The 12,802-nt window shown below is 36.1% G+C and overlaps 1 protein-coding gene across 2 annotated transcripts in view; it reads right to left on the minus strand.

Annotated features, from left to right (window-relative positions):
* LOC149789185 (centromere protein P-like) overlaps positions 1-11,994 on the minus strand; it is a 53,891-nt gene extending 41,897 nt beyond the window's left edge. Inside the window, exons 1-3 of one of the 2 annotated variants that reach the window (XM_089975329.1) lie at positions 11,913-11,994; positions 4,805-5,005; positions 4,382-4,466 (exon numbers count right to left, since the gene is read on the minus strand). In XM_089975329.1, coding sequence (XP_089831455.1) covers positions 4,382-4,466; positions 4,805-5,005; positions 11,913-11,965 — 339 coding nt within the window. In that variant the 5' untranslated portion in view covers positions 11,966-11,994. Of the gene's footprint in view, positions 1-4,381; positions 4,467-4,804; positions 5,006-11,132; positions 11,355-11,912 lie in introns of those variants that run through there. The other variant, XM_089975330.1, reaches the window with a different exon arrangement.
* Positions 11,995-12,802: the final 808 nt, after the last annotated feature.

A 12,802-nucleotide genomic window follows, 5' to 3' on the forward strand; every position in this document is an offset into this window, starting at 1 on the left:
ATATATATATATATATATATATATATACACACACATATATATATACATACATACATACATATATATATATATAGAGAGAGAGAGAGAGAGAGGGATAGTCCTGGGTTTCACCAATGTCACAAAATTGCAATTTTTGGGGGGCTGTTTAATCTGTACATAAAATCATGGATTTGGAGCGGAGAAATTCAAAGGGACCATGAAAGGAAGCCACAAACTTGGATACACAATGCACTGGAATCTATCAGTTACATAAACAAATCTTTTGTTCGTATTGACAAATCCATCTTTACAGTGCATTGTTACATCAAAATCCGCTTATGTTGACATCTGGCCTGAGTACTGTATGCTGTGATACACTCAATCATGCTACCGGACTATACCTACAATCGACCGACCTCTGAAGATATGAACAGAAACAATTATAATTAACTGAATGATGGCTAATCCTTCTGTTGTTTTTAAAAAAAATATACCAATAAAATAGTTTTGCTGAAACATAAGAGAAAACTGATTACCTCTGAAGTACCGATATCTGTGTATAAATACAAAGCAAATGGAAAAAATCTCAATCAGAATTATATACTGTCAACAGTGCAACATTAACATGGGTAAAAATAAGTTAAACGTTGCATGTTCATCATCTCATCCTAAGAGTAAGTTAATAAAATTAACAGCATTTGGATTTAATGCAAATTCATCAGACAACAGAGTCAATGAACCTGATGTTATACCTGGCATTCCAACATCATCTAAATGTAGTGATGGTAGTAATGCTTTAAGCGCAACACCACATCATGATGAACAGGTCAAAAGGACCCGAAAATTTCTCAACAGCTGGAAACTTGGGCGTCCATGGCCAAGATATAATACAAAGTTAAAGCAGATGTTCTGTGATATATGTATCAAGGCACAAATAGTCAATTCATTTACAACTGGCTGTGATATTTTGAAGGAGTGTGTCACCAAGCATGAATCCAGGCAGGGCAAGTAATATTAACATATATATTAAGATATTTTACTTTTGCCATCAATCCCGTGCTACGATTGCATGGACTTAAACTGTGCAATAAGAAATAGCAAAACAAACAAGTTTGGCATAATTGAAAATGATTTATTTCTCAAAATATAGAGGTGAAAGAATTAAATTAACTTACAGTCCTATCAGATCCAAGAAATCCGAATACATCCCAACAAAAAAGGCCACTTCTGTGTTGAAGCTTCAGATGTTCAGAAAGAATTAATGTCCAAAGAATTCAAATAGTTGTTGAATAAATTCATTTAATACTGTACAGTTATTCTAGCGTGTCATGCAAAAAATAAATCTCATATATATATAATACACGTGAAATTCTCAGTAAGGACTAGGGCTGTCAAAAACCATGGAAAACTTCACCTGGGTACCCGTTAGAACATGAAAGACATGTACAACCCTAGTTACCCCACTGTCAAATTTTCACAAACCTGGATTGTTGTAGGGTGATGAAACGAACGGACTTTTTACATCATTTTGCACATTGTTTACCACACTTTATCCACTATTTCACATTTTACCAATTGGCACTTTCACGGTCTCCTTCCAAAATATTTATCGGTCGCCCATCTTGTGCAATGAAGGCTGAAATTCTCCGATCAATATCTAAGGCCCTGACTTTTGATAATTTTGGTTTCCCCATCATGAATGAAGCAATGCTTGGAGTACTACTTGTGCTGCCGTTATTATTGACGTCGATGCGGTGTGTTCCAATGAGATGGTTCCGCAAAGTACTTGTGTTTCCACCTTTTGCAGAAAGCACCAGTTCACACAATTTGCAACGAGCACCATTATCGTTCGTTGTTCAGAATTCGCCCACACTTTAGAAACTTTGCCCATTACTCTTTGTAAAATAATTATTTAAATAGAAAATAACATCACTCCCTATAATAACTGTCTTTTGTTAGACACACATGCAGCGCTTCTAGAATGACAATACCAAACAAGGCTACAGTGACTGCATGGTGGTCACTGATATGTACTAGTGACACCACATGACCACGCAGTTGCTGCCGCCCTGTTTGCTATTGCCATATTAGAAATGCTGCATGTGGTGCTGGCTGAGTGGCTGATTCATTTTTGCTAGTGGACCACTTGGCCTACTTGTTATGCGATGTAACAATTTAATAGGGCAAGCTAGACCTCTTGGCATTGGGAGTCTGTAGTATAAGCTGTGCATATAGCAGCAGTAGATTAGTTGGCCCTGCCCCCCCCCCCCCGTCGCAGTCAGCCACAGCTTGTTGTTCGTTCGCTGACTGATGAGTAAGTACTATGTTAACATGCATAGTTTACATATTAGTATTGTTTTGAACAGTGAAGCCGTTCACACAGCTCAGCATGCAGCAGCCGTTTAGCAGTGGGCCGCTGATATATAACGGGTGGTCCTACTCCAAAATATAGACTGGAGTTGCAACTCAGACCAGTGTACTGCTGATGATATACGATATTTTGATAGTGTTGTCGACAAATTATTTTTGTGAATGGGTACTCGTCATTAATTTTCAATACCCGGGTTTATCACTACGGATACCCGGTTACCCGTTGACAGTCCTAATAAGGACACGCAGTTTCTCCCCGTGGAGTGCATTATTTGCCACCCCCACAACATGACTCCATTTCATATTCTATACAATAGCTGAAGGTTAGACTTAAGCCTCTTCGACATACTTCAAAGAAACTGCCTGTTCTACAGTGAGTGAAAGCACTAGCAAATTGACAAATAAACCATGCTCTTTTTTGTTATAACTAACATTGTCTAAAATGGGTGTGAATTTATGTTAACAGTTCAAATGTTGTCTCAAGCTACCATACAGGTGATAACTATTTCCCACATTTTATATCCCACCTTATTTACTTATTGTTAACTAGTATATGCATATAACACTGTTGAGTCATGAACAAATATTTTCCGAATTGTTTTTTTTTCTTTTTTGGGGGGTGGGGGTAGGACGGGACACATGTTCTGTGATATGTTTCTTCACTCCTTTTAATTTAATGATGGTATTTAATTCTTATATACAAGGCACATTAATCACAGGTGTTGACTCGTGTAAGTGTCACTGGTGGGAATGGAGATCCTAGTTTGCTTGTCGAGAAAAATTCTACAGCATTCAGTGATCTATCTTGGGATTTAGGAAGCAATTCACTATAAGCAAAGAACATAAAGCGTGGCAAAAATTATTTTCTGAACTCCTGGTTGATGTAGAGCTAGCCATAAAAGGGGAGGGGTGCATTTAATTAATGAATGCATTAAATCGATGGTCGCATTATACGTCGCTTATCGTACATTGCAAAGTACAATCATAGGGTTTTAGTATTAAAATGTCATTAACTAAAATTCCTTACAAAACTATTATTTGGAAAATAATATACATAATATAGATTTGCTTTATACCCGATGCTTCTATTTTAAAAAAATAGCGAGACACTGTAGATATCAGGAAAGCAGAAATTTGACATTTATAATGCATTTTTTGCATGTGACAACAGTCATACCTATGTACTAACAGTGATGCAGGATGCAAAGACCATGGAAGTTGTAAGATCACTGCTCTTAGTAAACGCAGAAATGTCATTATCAATTCCATGAGGAACACTTTCTTTGCGACCTACTACAATCGCAACTGATCATCATGTGACATTCTATAACATTTCAACAGAGCAAAAAAGTCATCTAATGATTTTTTTTGTAATATTATAGCTGTATTGCTTGTTGTCAATAAAGTAATAACTTTCCCATCTTTTTCACTTTTCAGTCCCTATTACATTAACAGACTTGGAAAAATATTCACTACTTGTTCTGGAGACATTTTTTGAAAATTGGCGACAATATTTTGAGGTTGGCAATTTTTTGGCGACAACTTTTCAAAAGCCAGGACCATCCCTGATATGTATGTATGTATATATATATATATATATATATATATATATATATATATATATATATATATATATATATATATACACACACAAACACACATTTCAATCAATACATGATTATCAGGATATAAATACATTGGTAAATATAAATCAATGAATGACTGTCAGCTATAAATTACAACAGCCTACAGACAATGGTCAAAGACTTTTCTACAAGAAGTAACCTTGGTCTTGGAACCTGGCAAGGCAAGTCTCTTAAGTACACTCTACAGAAAATGACTCAATGCTAATTTTATTAAAAAGTGGCAATATTACCATACAAATTTAAATTCATAAAAACACCATAAGTCATATCTTCTGTCATCTCCTAATGCAGGATACATACATGACTGTCAAGGGGGATTACTGTGACTACTCTTTAAGAAGTTCTGTATGTGATAGTGCCCTTTGTGATAACGTTCACTTATTTACCTTATGCTTCAAGACTTCAGTCTCAGCATATATGACATCAATACTCTTTTCTTTATTTTCTGCGGCTGCTAATTCATTCGTTTTCCTAAAATAAATAATGTATAAATGAACAGGGGAAATGGGAAGAAAAAAAATTGCTTTCAAGGCAAGAGTTATGCTTGGATACAATGTGTGAGAAGAAGGAAGCTGAATCATCATTACAAAAAGTTAAACCTTGTACATGAAAGTGCCATATAAATTAAGGAACTCTCAACATCAAACATGCAAAGTAAAGTTTTTTTCATTTGATAGGTTGGTGCTAAAATTTTCTAACTAGCTTAAACATTTTCTGCAAAATGATGACAGCCTAAAGCAAAATTCTGGCAGTGCCAAAATGGCATCTAACAAAATTGTATAAATTCATTATCCATGTCCAGTACTTACAGTGAAGTTTCAATATTCTGAGCACAGGAAGAATTCCTATCATGCTCCTTTCTTTTAATAGTGGCTTCTAGCCGTTTCACATCTGCCTCTAACTGGGCCAATTCAGACAACCTCTTGACAAGGGATTTAACTTCTGGGATTGTAGGTTGAAGGGAATGTTGTATATTTTCTGAAAAATGGTCGGTCTCACTACTTGGGAAACTGAAGATAAAGAATGTTAACATTAGCATACTTTAAAAAAGGGAGAAATAATTTATAATAAGCATACAGCACAATCTATTTCCCACCTTTGTTCCATCAATTCTATATCTTAACCGCAATGAAGAAACTGCACTCTCTGCACATGACAAAATAATTCAGTTTGGTCTCTCTTTTAAATTCTGAATACTGGCCATTCCACTTATTTGGCACCAGATAACATTCACTGAAAATCATACCAGAACTATTTGGCACCAATCCTGTATAAAAGCAATGAAATCTGATTAATTGGATTGTCCAAAGTTATCAGTGACAGGAAAAAAATGTTTGCCATCCAAGTTTTGTTTTCTGTAGGATAATCTTGATTCCTCTATTCTGGAACTTGAGTGTTTTACAGAACTACAGGTTTTAATTATGCTTAATTACAAAAAAAATTGGCAACAGGTTCTCATTTCTCGTTGAGTAGCCTCTTTCATATGGTAGCATCATTAAGAAGTTTACATTTGTTGTCACATGCACTGATTCAGCCCAAAATCTATACCAGTCTTGAAACATAAGGTAAATACAGTGAACATTATCAACAGAGGGCACTATCACATACAGAACATCTTAAAGAACAGTCACAGTAATCCCCAAATCAAAGGCAATGTCTGCATTTTTAGGCAACTTAGTCACCCACTTTACCTGGAAGTGTGACCCCCTGATGCACTCATCTCAAACTTGCAGTCATGGTTCAGTAAGGATTCTCTGAACATAGAGCAACTGTTTTATAGGGCACTACCCATTTATCTCGACATCACCGATCTGGTGGCCTAGTGGTTAAAATGTCCGCCTTGGATGCGGGAGGTCGTGGGTTCAATCCCTAGCAGAGTCATACCAAAGACTTATAAAAATAGTGCTAACAGCTGCCTTGCTTGGTGCTCAGCATTAGCAGGTTAGTGTATGGACTGGTCAGTCTGGTGTCAGGATAACGTGACTGGGTGGGTATGCTACATGTCTGCAGCATGATGCCACAGTGCTAGACATCACTATAAACTGCCACACATCATAGCGATATGACTGAAAAATTGTTAAATCTACGTTAAAAATCCAAATCACACACATATATCTCGACATCCTCAGGTCTGAGGTAATACTGTCGACATAAGTGGCTGTCAGTATAAGTATTTGGAGCGGGGAGGGCTGATAAAAAAAAAAATCAAAATTTACTATGCAATTGAAATTCAGCTGTTATGGGGTAACTTGTCATCAATGTGTAGGTTTTACAGTTTGAGAAAATAGAGAATGAAAATTTTGATTAACTGAAGATGAAAAGAAAAACCATTTGAAATATACTTGTATAGTGACAACTTACATGTGTGTTACCTTTGTGTTATACAGTCCATAATGTATGAAGTACAGTACATATACATGAAAAATCCATGAATTTGGGTATTAGTCACATGTTAGAAAATTCCTGTATCAGTCACATCCCATCAGAATATACAGTGTATAAACACATCTGTAAAAAATATGGTAGCCTCATTTTGAGGGCTCTCAAAACTCACTTATTTCGACTGCAAGAACAAACTTAAAGACCTAATAATGTTTCCTACCTGAAATATTCTCAGCATGTTTTTTATTTTTTAATGTTTTTCTAATTTCATGGTGTTTGTTTTTGTAATAATATTATTATGTTTCTTATCTTATAGGTGTTGCCTGATGTTGTAAAGCGCTTAGAACTTCTAAAGATTAGGTGCTATACAAAGTCCTCATTATTATTATTATTATTATTTTATGAACTGTATAATCTATTGTCAACCAACATGTGTCACTAAACAATTAACTATGACATGCATTACAACCAGTAGAATTTGGTTGTTTAGTTGTTACAGTATTTATATGCTACATGTACTTAAACTGGTATAGATTTTGGGCTGAATCAGTGCATGTGACAACAAATGTAAATTTCTTAATAAGGCTACCAAATGAAAGAGGCTAATTAAAACCTGTAGTTTTGTAAAACACGGACAAGTTCCAGAATAGAGGAATTAAGATTATCCTGCAGAAAAGAAAACTTGCATGACAAACATTTATTCCTGTCACTGATAACTTTGGACAATCCAATTAATCAGATTTCATTGCTTTTATACAAGATTGGTGCCAAATTCATTTGATGAAGGGTGCCTTGTTTTCATAAAAGATCATAGCTGGTTTGTTTTGATGAAAGGGTACACATACTATTTAAGTCACTGCAAAAACCAACCTCCCTGGACCAACTGGTGCCCAACTGATAATGTGATGGCAGCATTAAAGTCCAGTAGCAACATCAGATGGAACTGGCAGCTTGTCAACATTCATGATAAGAAAACAAATAATTTGTTCCAGTTGGGACCTAGAGCTTTTGTGTTCAGTGATTTTATATCTCGATGTCGCTATAGGTTGTGTAGTCATGAAACACCCATTTCATACTGCCCTGCCATAAAACTGAACCCACTCACTTTAGCTAAAATGAGCTATCTGGAGACAACGCTAAGTGTGCACCTCGACATGTTTACATATGATCTTGCACTGTCAAGTGTGATTCCATAATGTCTTAAAAACAGTGTTCATCAGAATCAATATTGTTCTCTTAATAACACTTTTTAATAAAGGGTTATTTATCAAACAGTGAAAGATTGTTTTTTCATTTCAATTATGTATAGTGTCCAAAAGATTTCACAAAAAAGCACGGTAATACAATTTACACAAATAGTAATACATTACCGTTGTATGTACCATATAACAGCAACTGGCAGTAATTTTCACTGCTCTCCAATGGCTTAGTAATGGCTGGATTTTAGTGATCTGCTTGCAAAATCACTAACTGTGGGATGACAGTATAGCATTAATTTCAAGCCCTGTACAAATGTTCTGTTTTGATAAGAATTCTTTTTAAAAAAAAGAATGCTTTACAGGATTTAACATTAAAGATTAACCAGTGAGGAAATATTCATCTGGATAGAAAGATCAGTCAAAATAAATTTATTAATTTGCAATGAGTGGTCTGTTGATCTGTATTTTTAACGGATCAGAACATCCAATCTCGACTATGTCTTAATACGGTTGTTTCCCACCATAATAAAACAAGACACATGGGTCATGTAGGCATTTAACACCAACTATTTCAGTAATGGGTGTCATTTTTTAGAATTTGATTCTACATACCTTTAAGTGGCAAGTATTCACTTCATTTGGATCCATATTCCTTTAGAAGGTCATTATTTAGATGCCCCAAGAAGTGCATATGGCAAAATGAAATTGTTAAAGTACCTTGACATTTTTGGATGAAATAATAATAATAATAATAATAATAATGAGGACTTTGTATAGCGCCTAATCCTTAGAAGCTCTAAGCGCTTTACAACATTAGACAACACCTATAAGATAAAAAACATATAATAATATTATTACAAAAACAAACACCATGAAATTTGAAAAACATTAAAAAATAAAAAACATGCTGAGAATATTTTAGGTAGGAAACATTATTAGGTCTTTAAGTTTGTTCTTGCAGTTGAAATAAGTGAGTTTTGAGAGCCCTCTTGAATGTGATCACTGTGTCTTTGTGTCTAAGTTCAGTGGGCAATTCATTCCACGTTGCTGGGCCTTGGTATGCAAAAGAATGCTGTCCATATGACTTTGTTTTCATAGTGGGAATAATGAGTATACGATTGTCAGAAGAGGAGCGAAGTATCTTGCTGGTGTGTACACATGGGTGAGATCGGACAGGTATGTTGGGCTAGAGTCCGACAGTGAAACGTAGCACAGAGAACAAATTTTGTGTTTGAGTCTGGCTCGAATGGATAGCCAGTGTAGGGTACAGAGCAGTGGGTAGGTGTGCTCTGATCGTGGTACTCTAAGTATGATTCGAGCAGCTGTGTTTTGAACTTTCTGAAGTTTCTGGAGTAGATATTGAGATGAACCAGACAGAATTGAGTTACAATGGTCCAGTCTTGAAAGTACTAATGAACACACAAGTGTTTTAGTGGCATCAACTGAAAGATATTTGCGAACTGAGCTGATGCATCTCAGCTCAAAATATGCAGCCTTGCATATGTTCATGACATGTTGGTACAATGTGAGAGTACTGTCCAGAGTAACACCTAGGTTTCCTACTGATTGTGTGAATTTAATGTTGGTGTTGCTGATATTTATTGTTTGAGGTAAAGGATGTGAATGAGAAAGTCTTTGTGTTGTGATCAGACTGGCCTCAGTTTTATCATCATTCATCTCCAGCTTGTTACATGTCATCCATGATTTCACAGAAATTCATCTCTCTACACCTTGGATGGTAGCATCAACTTTAGTTGGGTGGCTAGATTTGTATATTTCGGTGTCATCAGTGTACAACTGGTGAGACATTGGATGATGATCTATGACACTTGAGAGCGGCTGAGTGTACAGAATGAAGAGAACAGGTTTAAGTACAGACCCCTGTGGAACACCACAACATAGATCAACTGGGCTGGAGTGTATTCCATTTGCAGATACAATCTGTGTCCTGTTGACCAAGTAGGACTTGAACCACAGTAAGGCTGTATCATGAATGCCAAATACATGCTGGAGACAGTGAAGTAATATATCATGGTCTATTGTGTCCAATGCTGCAGACAAATCAAGGAGGGTGAGGACTGTAATCTTTCCGCTATCCAATGCAAAGAGAATGTCATTAACTACTCTTAGAAGAGTAGTTTCACTACTGTGGCAAGGGCGATATGCAGACTGTACATTGCCAAAAAGACTGTTTGAATTTAGATGAGATACAAGTTGGGATAGAACAAACTTTTCTAAGATTTTTTATATGAATGGGAGATTAGAAATTGGGCAGTAGTTCTTTAAATCGTTATGGTCTAGTGTTGGTTTCTTCAGCAGAGGCTTTACAATGGCAGTTTTGAAAAATGATGGGAATTCCCCGGATGAGAGAGAGGTATTAATAACATCAGTTAGCGAAGGCAATACTGGATCTAAGCACTCAAGCAGCAGTGATGTTGGAATTGGATCAAGTTCACATGACTTTGGTGCACTCTTCATTAGGATTGTACGTACAAGATCCATAGAGACAGGTTCAAATGCTGCTAATGGTTGCCGCTCAAATTCTGTATCCCAACTGTATGGTGACGACAAGTGAATTGAAACTGTGGTGTCAAGCTTATCTCTAATGGTTTGTACTTTGTCACCGAAGAAATTTGCAAATATGTCCAGAAGGAAGACTGGAGAGATGGTAGTTGGAAGTGGTGTTGATTTGTTCCTTGACATTAGCTTGTCAGTAGTCTTGAAGAGCTCTTTGCAGCTGGAACTTTCCATGATCTTAGTAGTGTAATGGGCTGATTTCGCTGCATGGACTATATTTGTGACATTCTTCTTAGCGACTTCATAGATTTGCTTATGAATAGTGAGTCTGGTGGAAAGCCAGAGCCTCTCAGCTTTACGATGGTCTCTTTTAGCAGTGCGAAGCTGGTCCCTAACACTGCTATACCATGGAGAACACAAAGGTGTGATCCAATACAATCTGGATTGAATGTCGCACGCTGTGATGTCCTAATGAAAGCTACACATATTGATAAACAAATTCATACTACCCTCGACTCTGACAAATCCACTCGATGAGCTCTTATTTTGACCTAAGTTTAGTACACGGCCACCACTCTAACAGTCAATAGCGATAATTTTTCTTTTGGAAATATCTTGGCACAGTTAAGGTGCACAGCATTTAATAATCAGGATTGAGAAGACTTTGGTTAAAGAAAATTAGTGTTAAATTTTAAAAGTACAATTTATATTCAATTTAAAATGAATAAATGCACATACATGACCCATGTGACTTCTACCATAGTCATGGCAGAAAGAAAAGTAGAGCTGAACTTACTGGTCACCATAGCACCAATAACAGCAGATTGGACAACATTTCAGCATGACTTATAATTCTCAAACTGCTAAAAATCTAAAGTCAAAGAAGAATTGTCCCCATTAACTGACTGGGCCAAATAGTACCTATGTTATGTTTACAGATTCCTTGAAGACACATTACACAATTTATTCCACGCAGAACACATGTAATAAATAGTACACATACATATATATATATATACATACATAGATAGGTACGTACACACATACATACATACAACATACAGGGCCAACGAGTGGCTGAGTGGTCTAAAGCCCTGACTGTTATGGATTAGTCCTACATGTAAGACCTCGACACTGATATTTATGTTTTGGGCGTCAGGGTCTTACAGCCTAACATCACTGTTTAGTGTTTTAATCTCGAAAAACATTGTAATGAAATTCAAAACTAAAACAATGCTTTTCTACAAAGTAAAATCATACTGTTTTAGTCAGACTTTACTTAATCTGATGTCTTTTCTCTAAAATTTCAACTTAACCCGATTTCGGCATTCCCGGCTTTCATCGCTTTTTAGCCAACTGAAATGTAGGCCAACGAAACTTGAAAACATGTCCATTTCTTGTGTGAATTTGAAATTATTAGAGAAAAGACATCAGAGCAAGTAAAGTCTGATTAAAACATTACGACTTTACTTTGTAGAAAAGCGTCGTTAATTTAGACGTCAGTTGTGTGAAATATTCCTGAAAATTTGACTTTCGTAATGATGTTAATCGACATCAAAACACGCTACACAGCGCTGTTAGTTAGGCTGTAAGACCTTGACGCCCACAACATAAATATCAGCGTCGAGGTCTTACATGTAGAAATATGTAAAGCCTATCTTGTGCTGAAAAATGGCGTTAAACCCTACACCCAAGCAGAAAAGTACTTGAAACAGCGTAATCAATAAAGCAATACAATTGTAGCTTGTAAAAAAAGAAAATATGCACTGAAAATTTCTACATCGCCTAAATGGGAATTAATCCAGACTGAAGGCAATACTTGTTTATTTGATGGTAAACCGGAGTTAGGTCAATTTCTGAACTTCCCTCCATATTTCTGCTACAGACTGGTCTTATGCATATATTACACCAACATTCGATCGGAATATTTTCAGCCTATTCCATGAAGAAAGAAACTGCTCAACCAATCATTTTCCATTTCACATTAGGAAATAAGCCGAGAAGCATTCAAAAAGAGACCAAGGTATTCCGTATGCTTTTCGGCATGACGGACTGATTAAAATTGTTTTTCCTATATGAACATATAACACAATTAATTTCACTATATGTTCTCTACGTTTGTTTCTCAGTACTGACCTTTCCACTCTGTGACAATCAATGCAAATCATATGTAAATCTAAAATACCTTCAAAGATGACTTCACGGTGAAGTTCTTGTCAAATGTTGACCTGCTCTTTTTTGAGATGCTGGACTGTCAACATAGCAGCATGTAAACAGAACACAGATTTAACTTCCATATTCATCACCAAGGCCTTATTACTCACTGTGCACTGTCGCCAAAATACACACAAACAACAACACCCTGAGCTCATATTATCAAGAATAAACAGTTACCTTTAAATCCCTACCAAAAATGCATAATATATATAACTCTTCGATCACCACCAAAATGAGAGAGGAAAAAATGTTTTAAAAATAGACTAGAACTACATTCGTGGGTACTGAACTGGAAGTATTAATTGTGACCTTATTCCATATAGTTCCTATTTGCTTCTCAGCACTGAACTTTCCACTGTGTCCAAATAAAAATAAAGCATATGCTAATCTAAAATACTTTCAAAGATGAATTCACTATGAAGTTCTCGTCATAGGCTATGCGGCATTTATTTGACAGGCTGGTCTGTAAACAAAGGGCCCAACACAAAGCAA

Source organism: Sinohyriopsis cumingii, chromosome 11 (genome assembly GCF_028554795.1).
Source record: "Sinohyriopsis cumingii isolate HCF-2022 chromosome 11, ASM2855479v2, whole genome shotgun sequence".
Classification (NCBI taxonomy): domain Eukaryota; kingdom Metazoa; phylum Mollusca; class Bivalvia; order Unionida; family Unionidae; genus Sinohyriopsis; species Sinohyriopsis cumingii.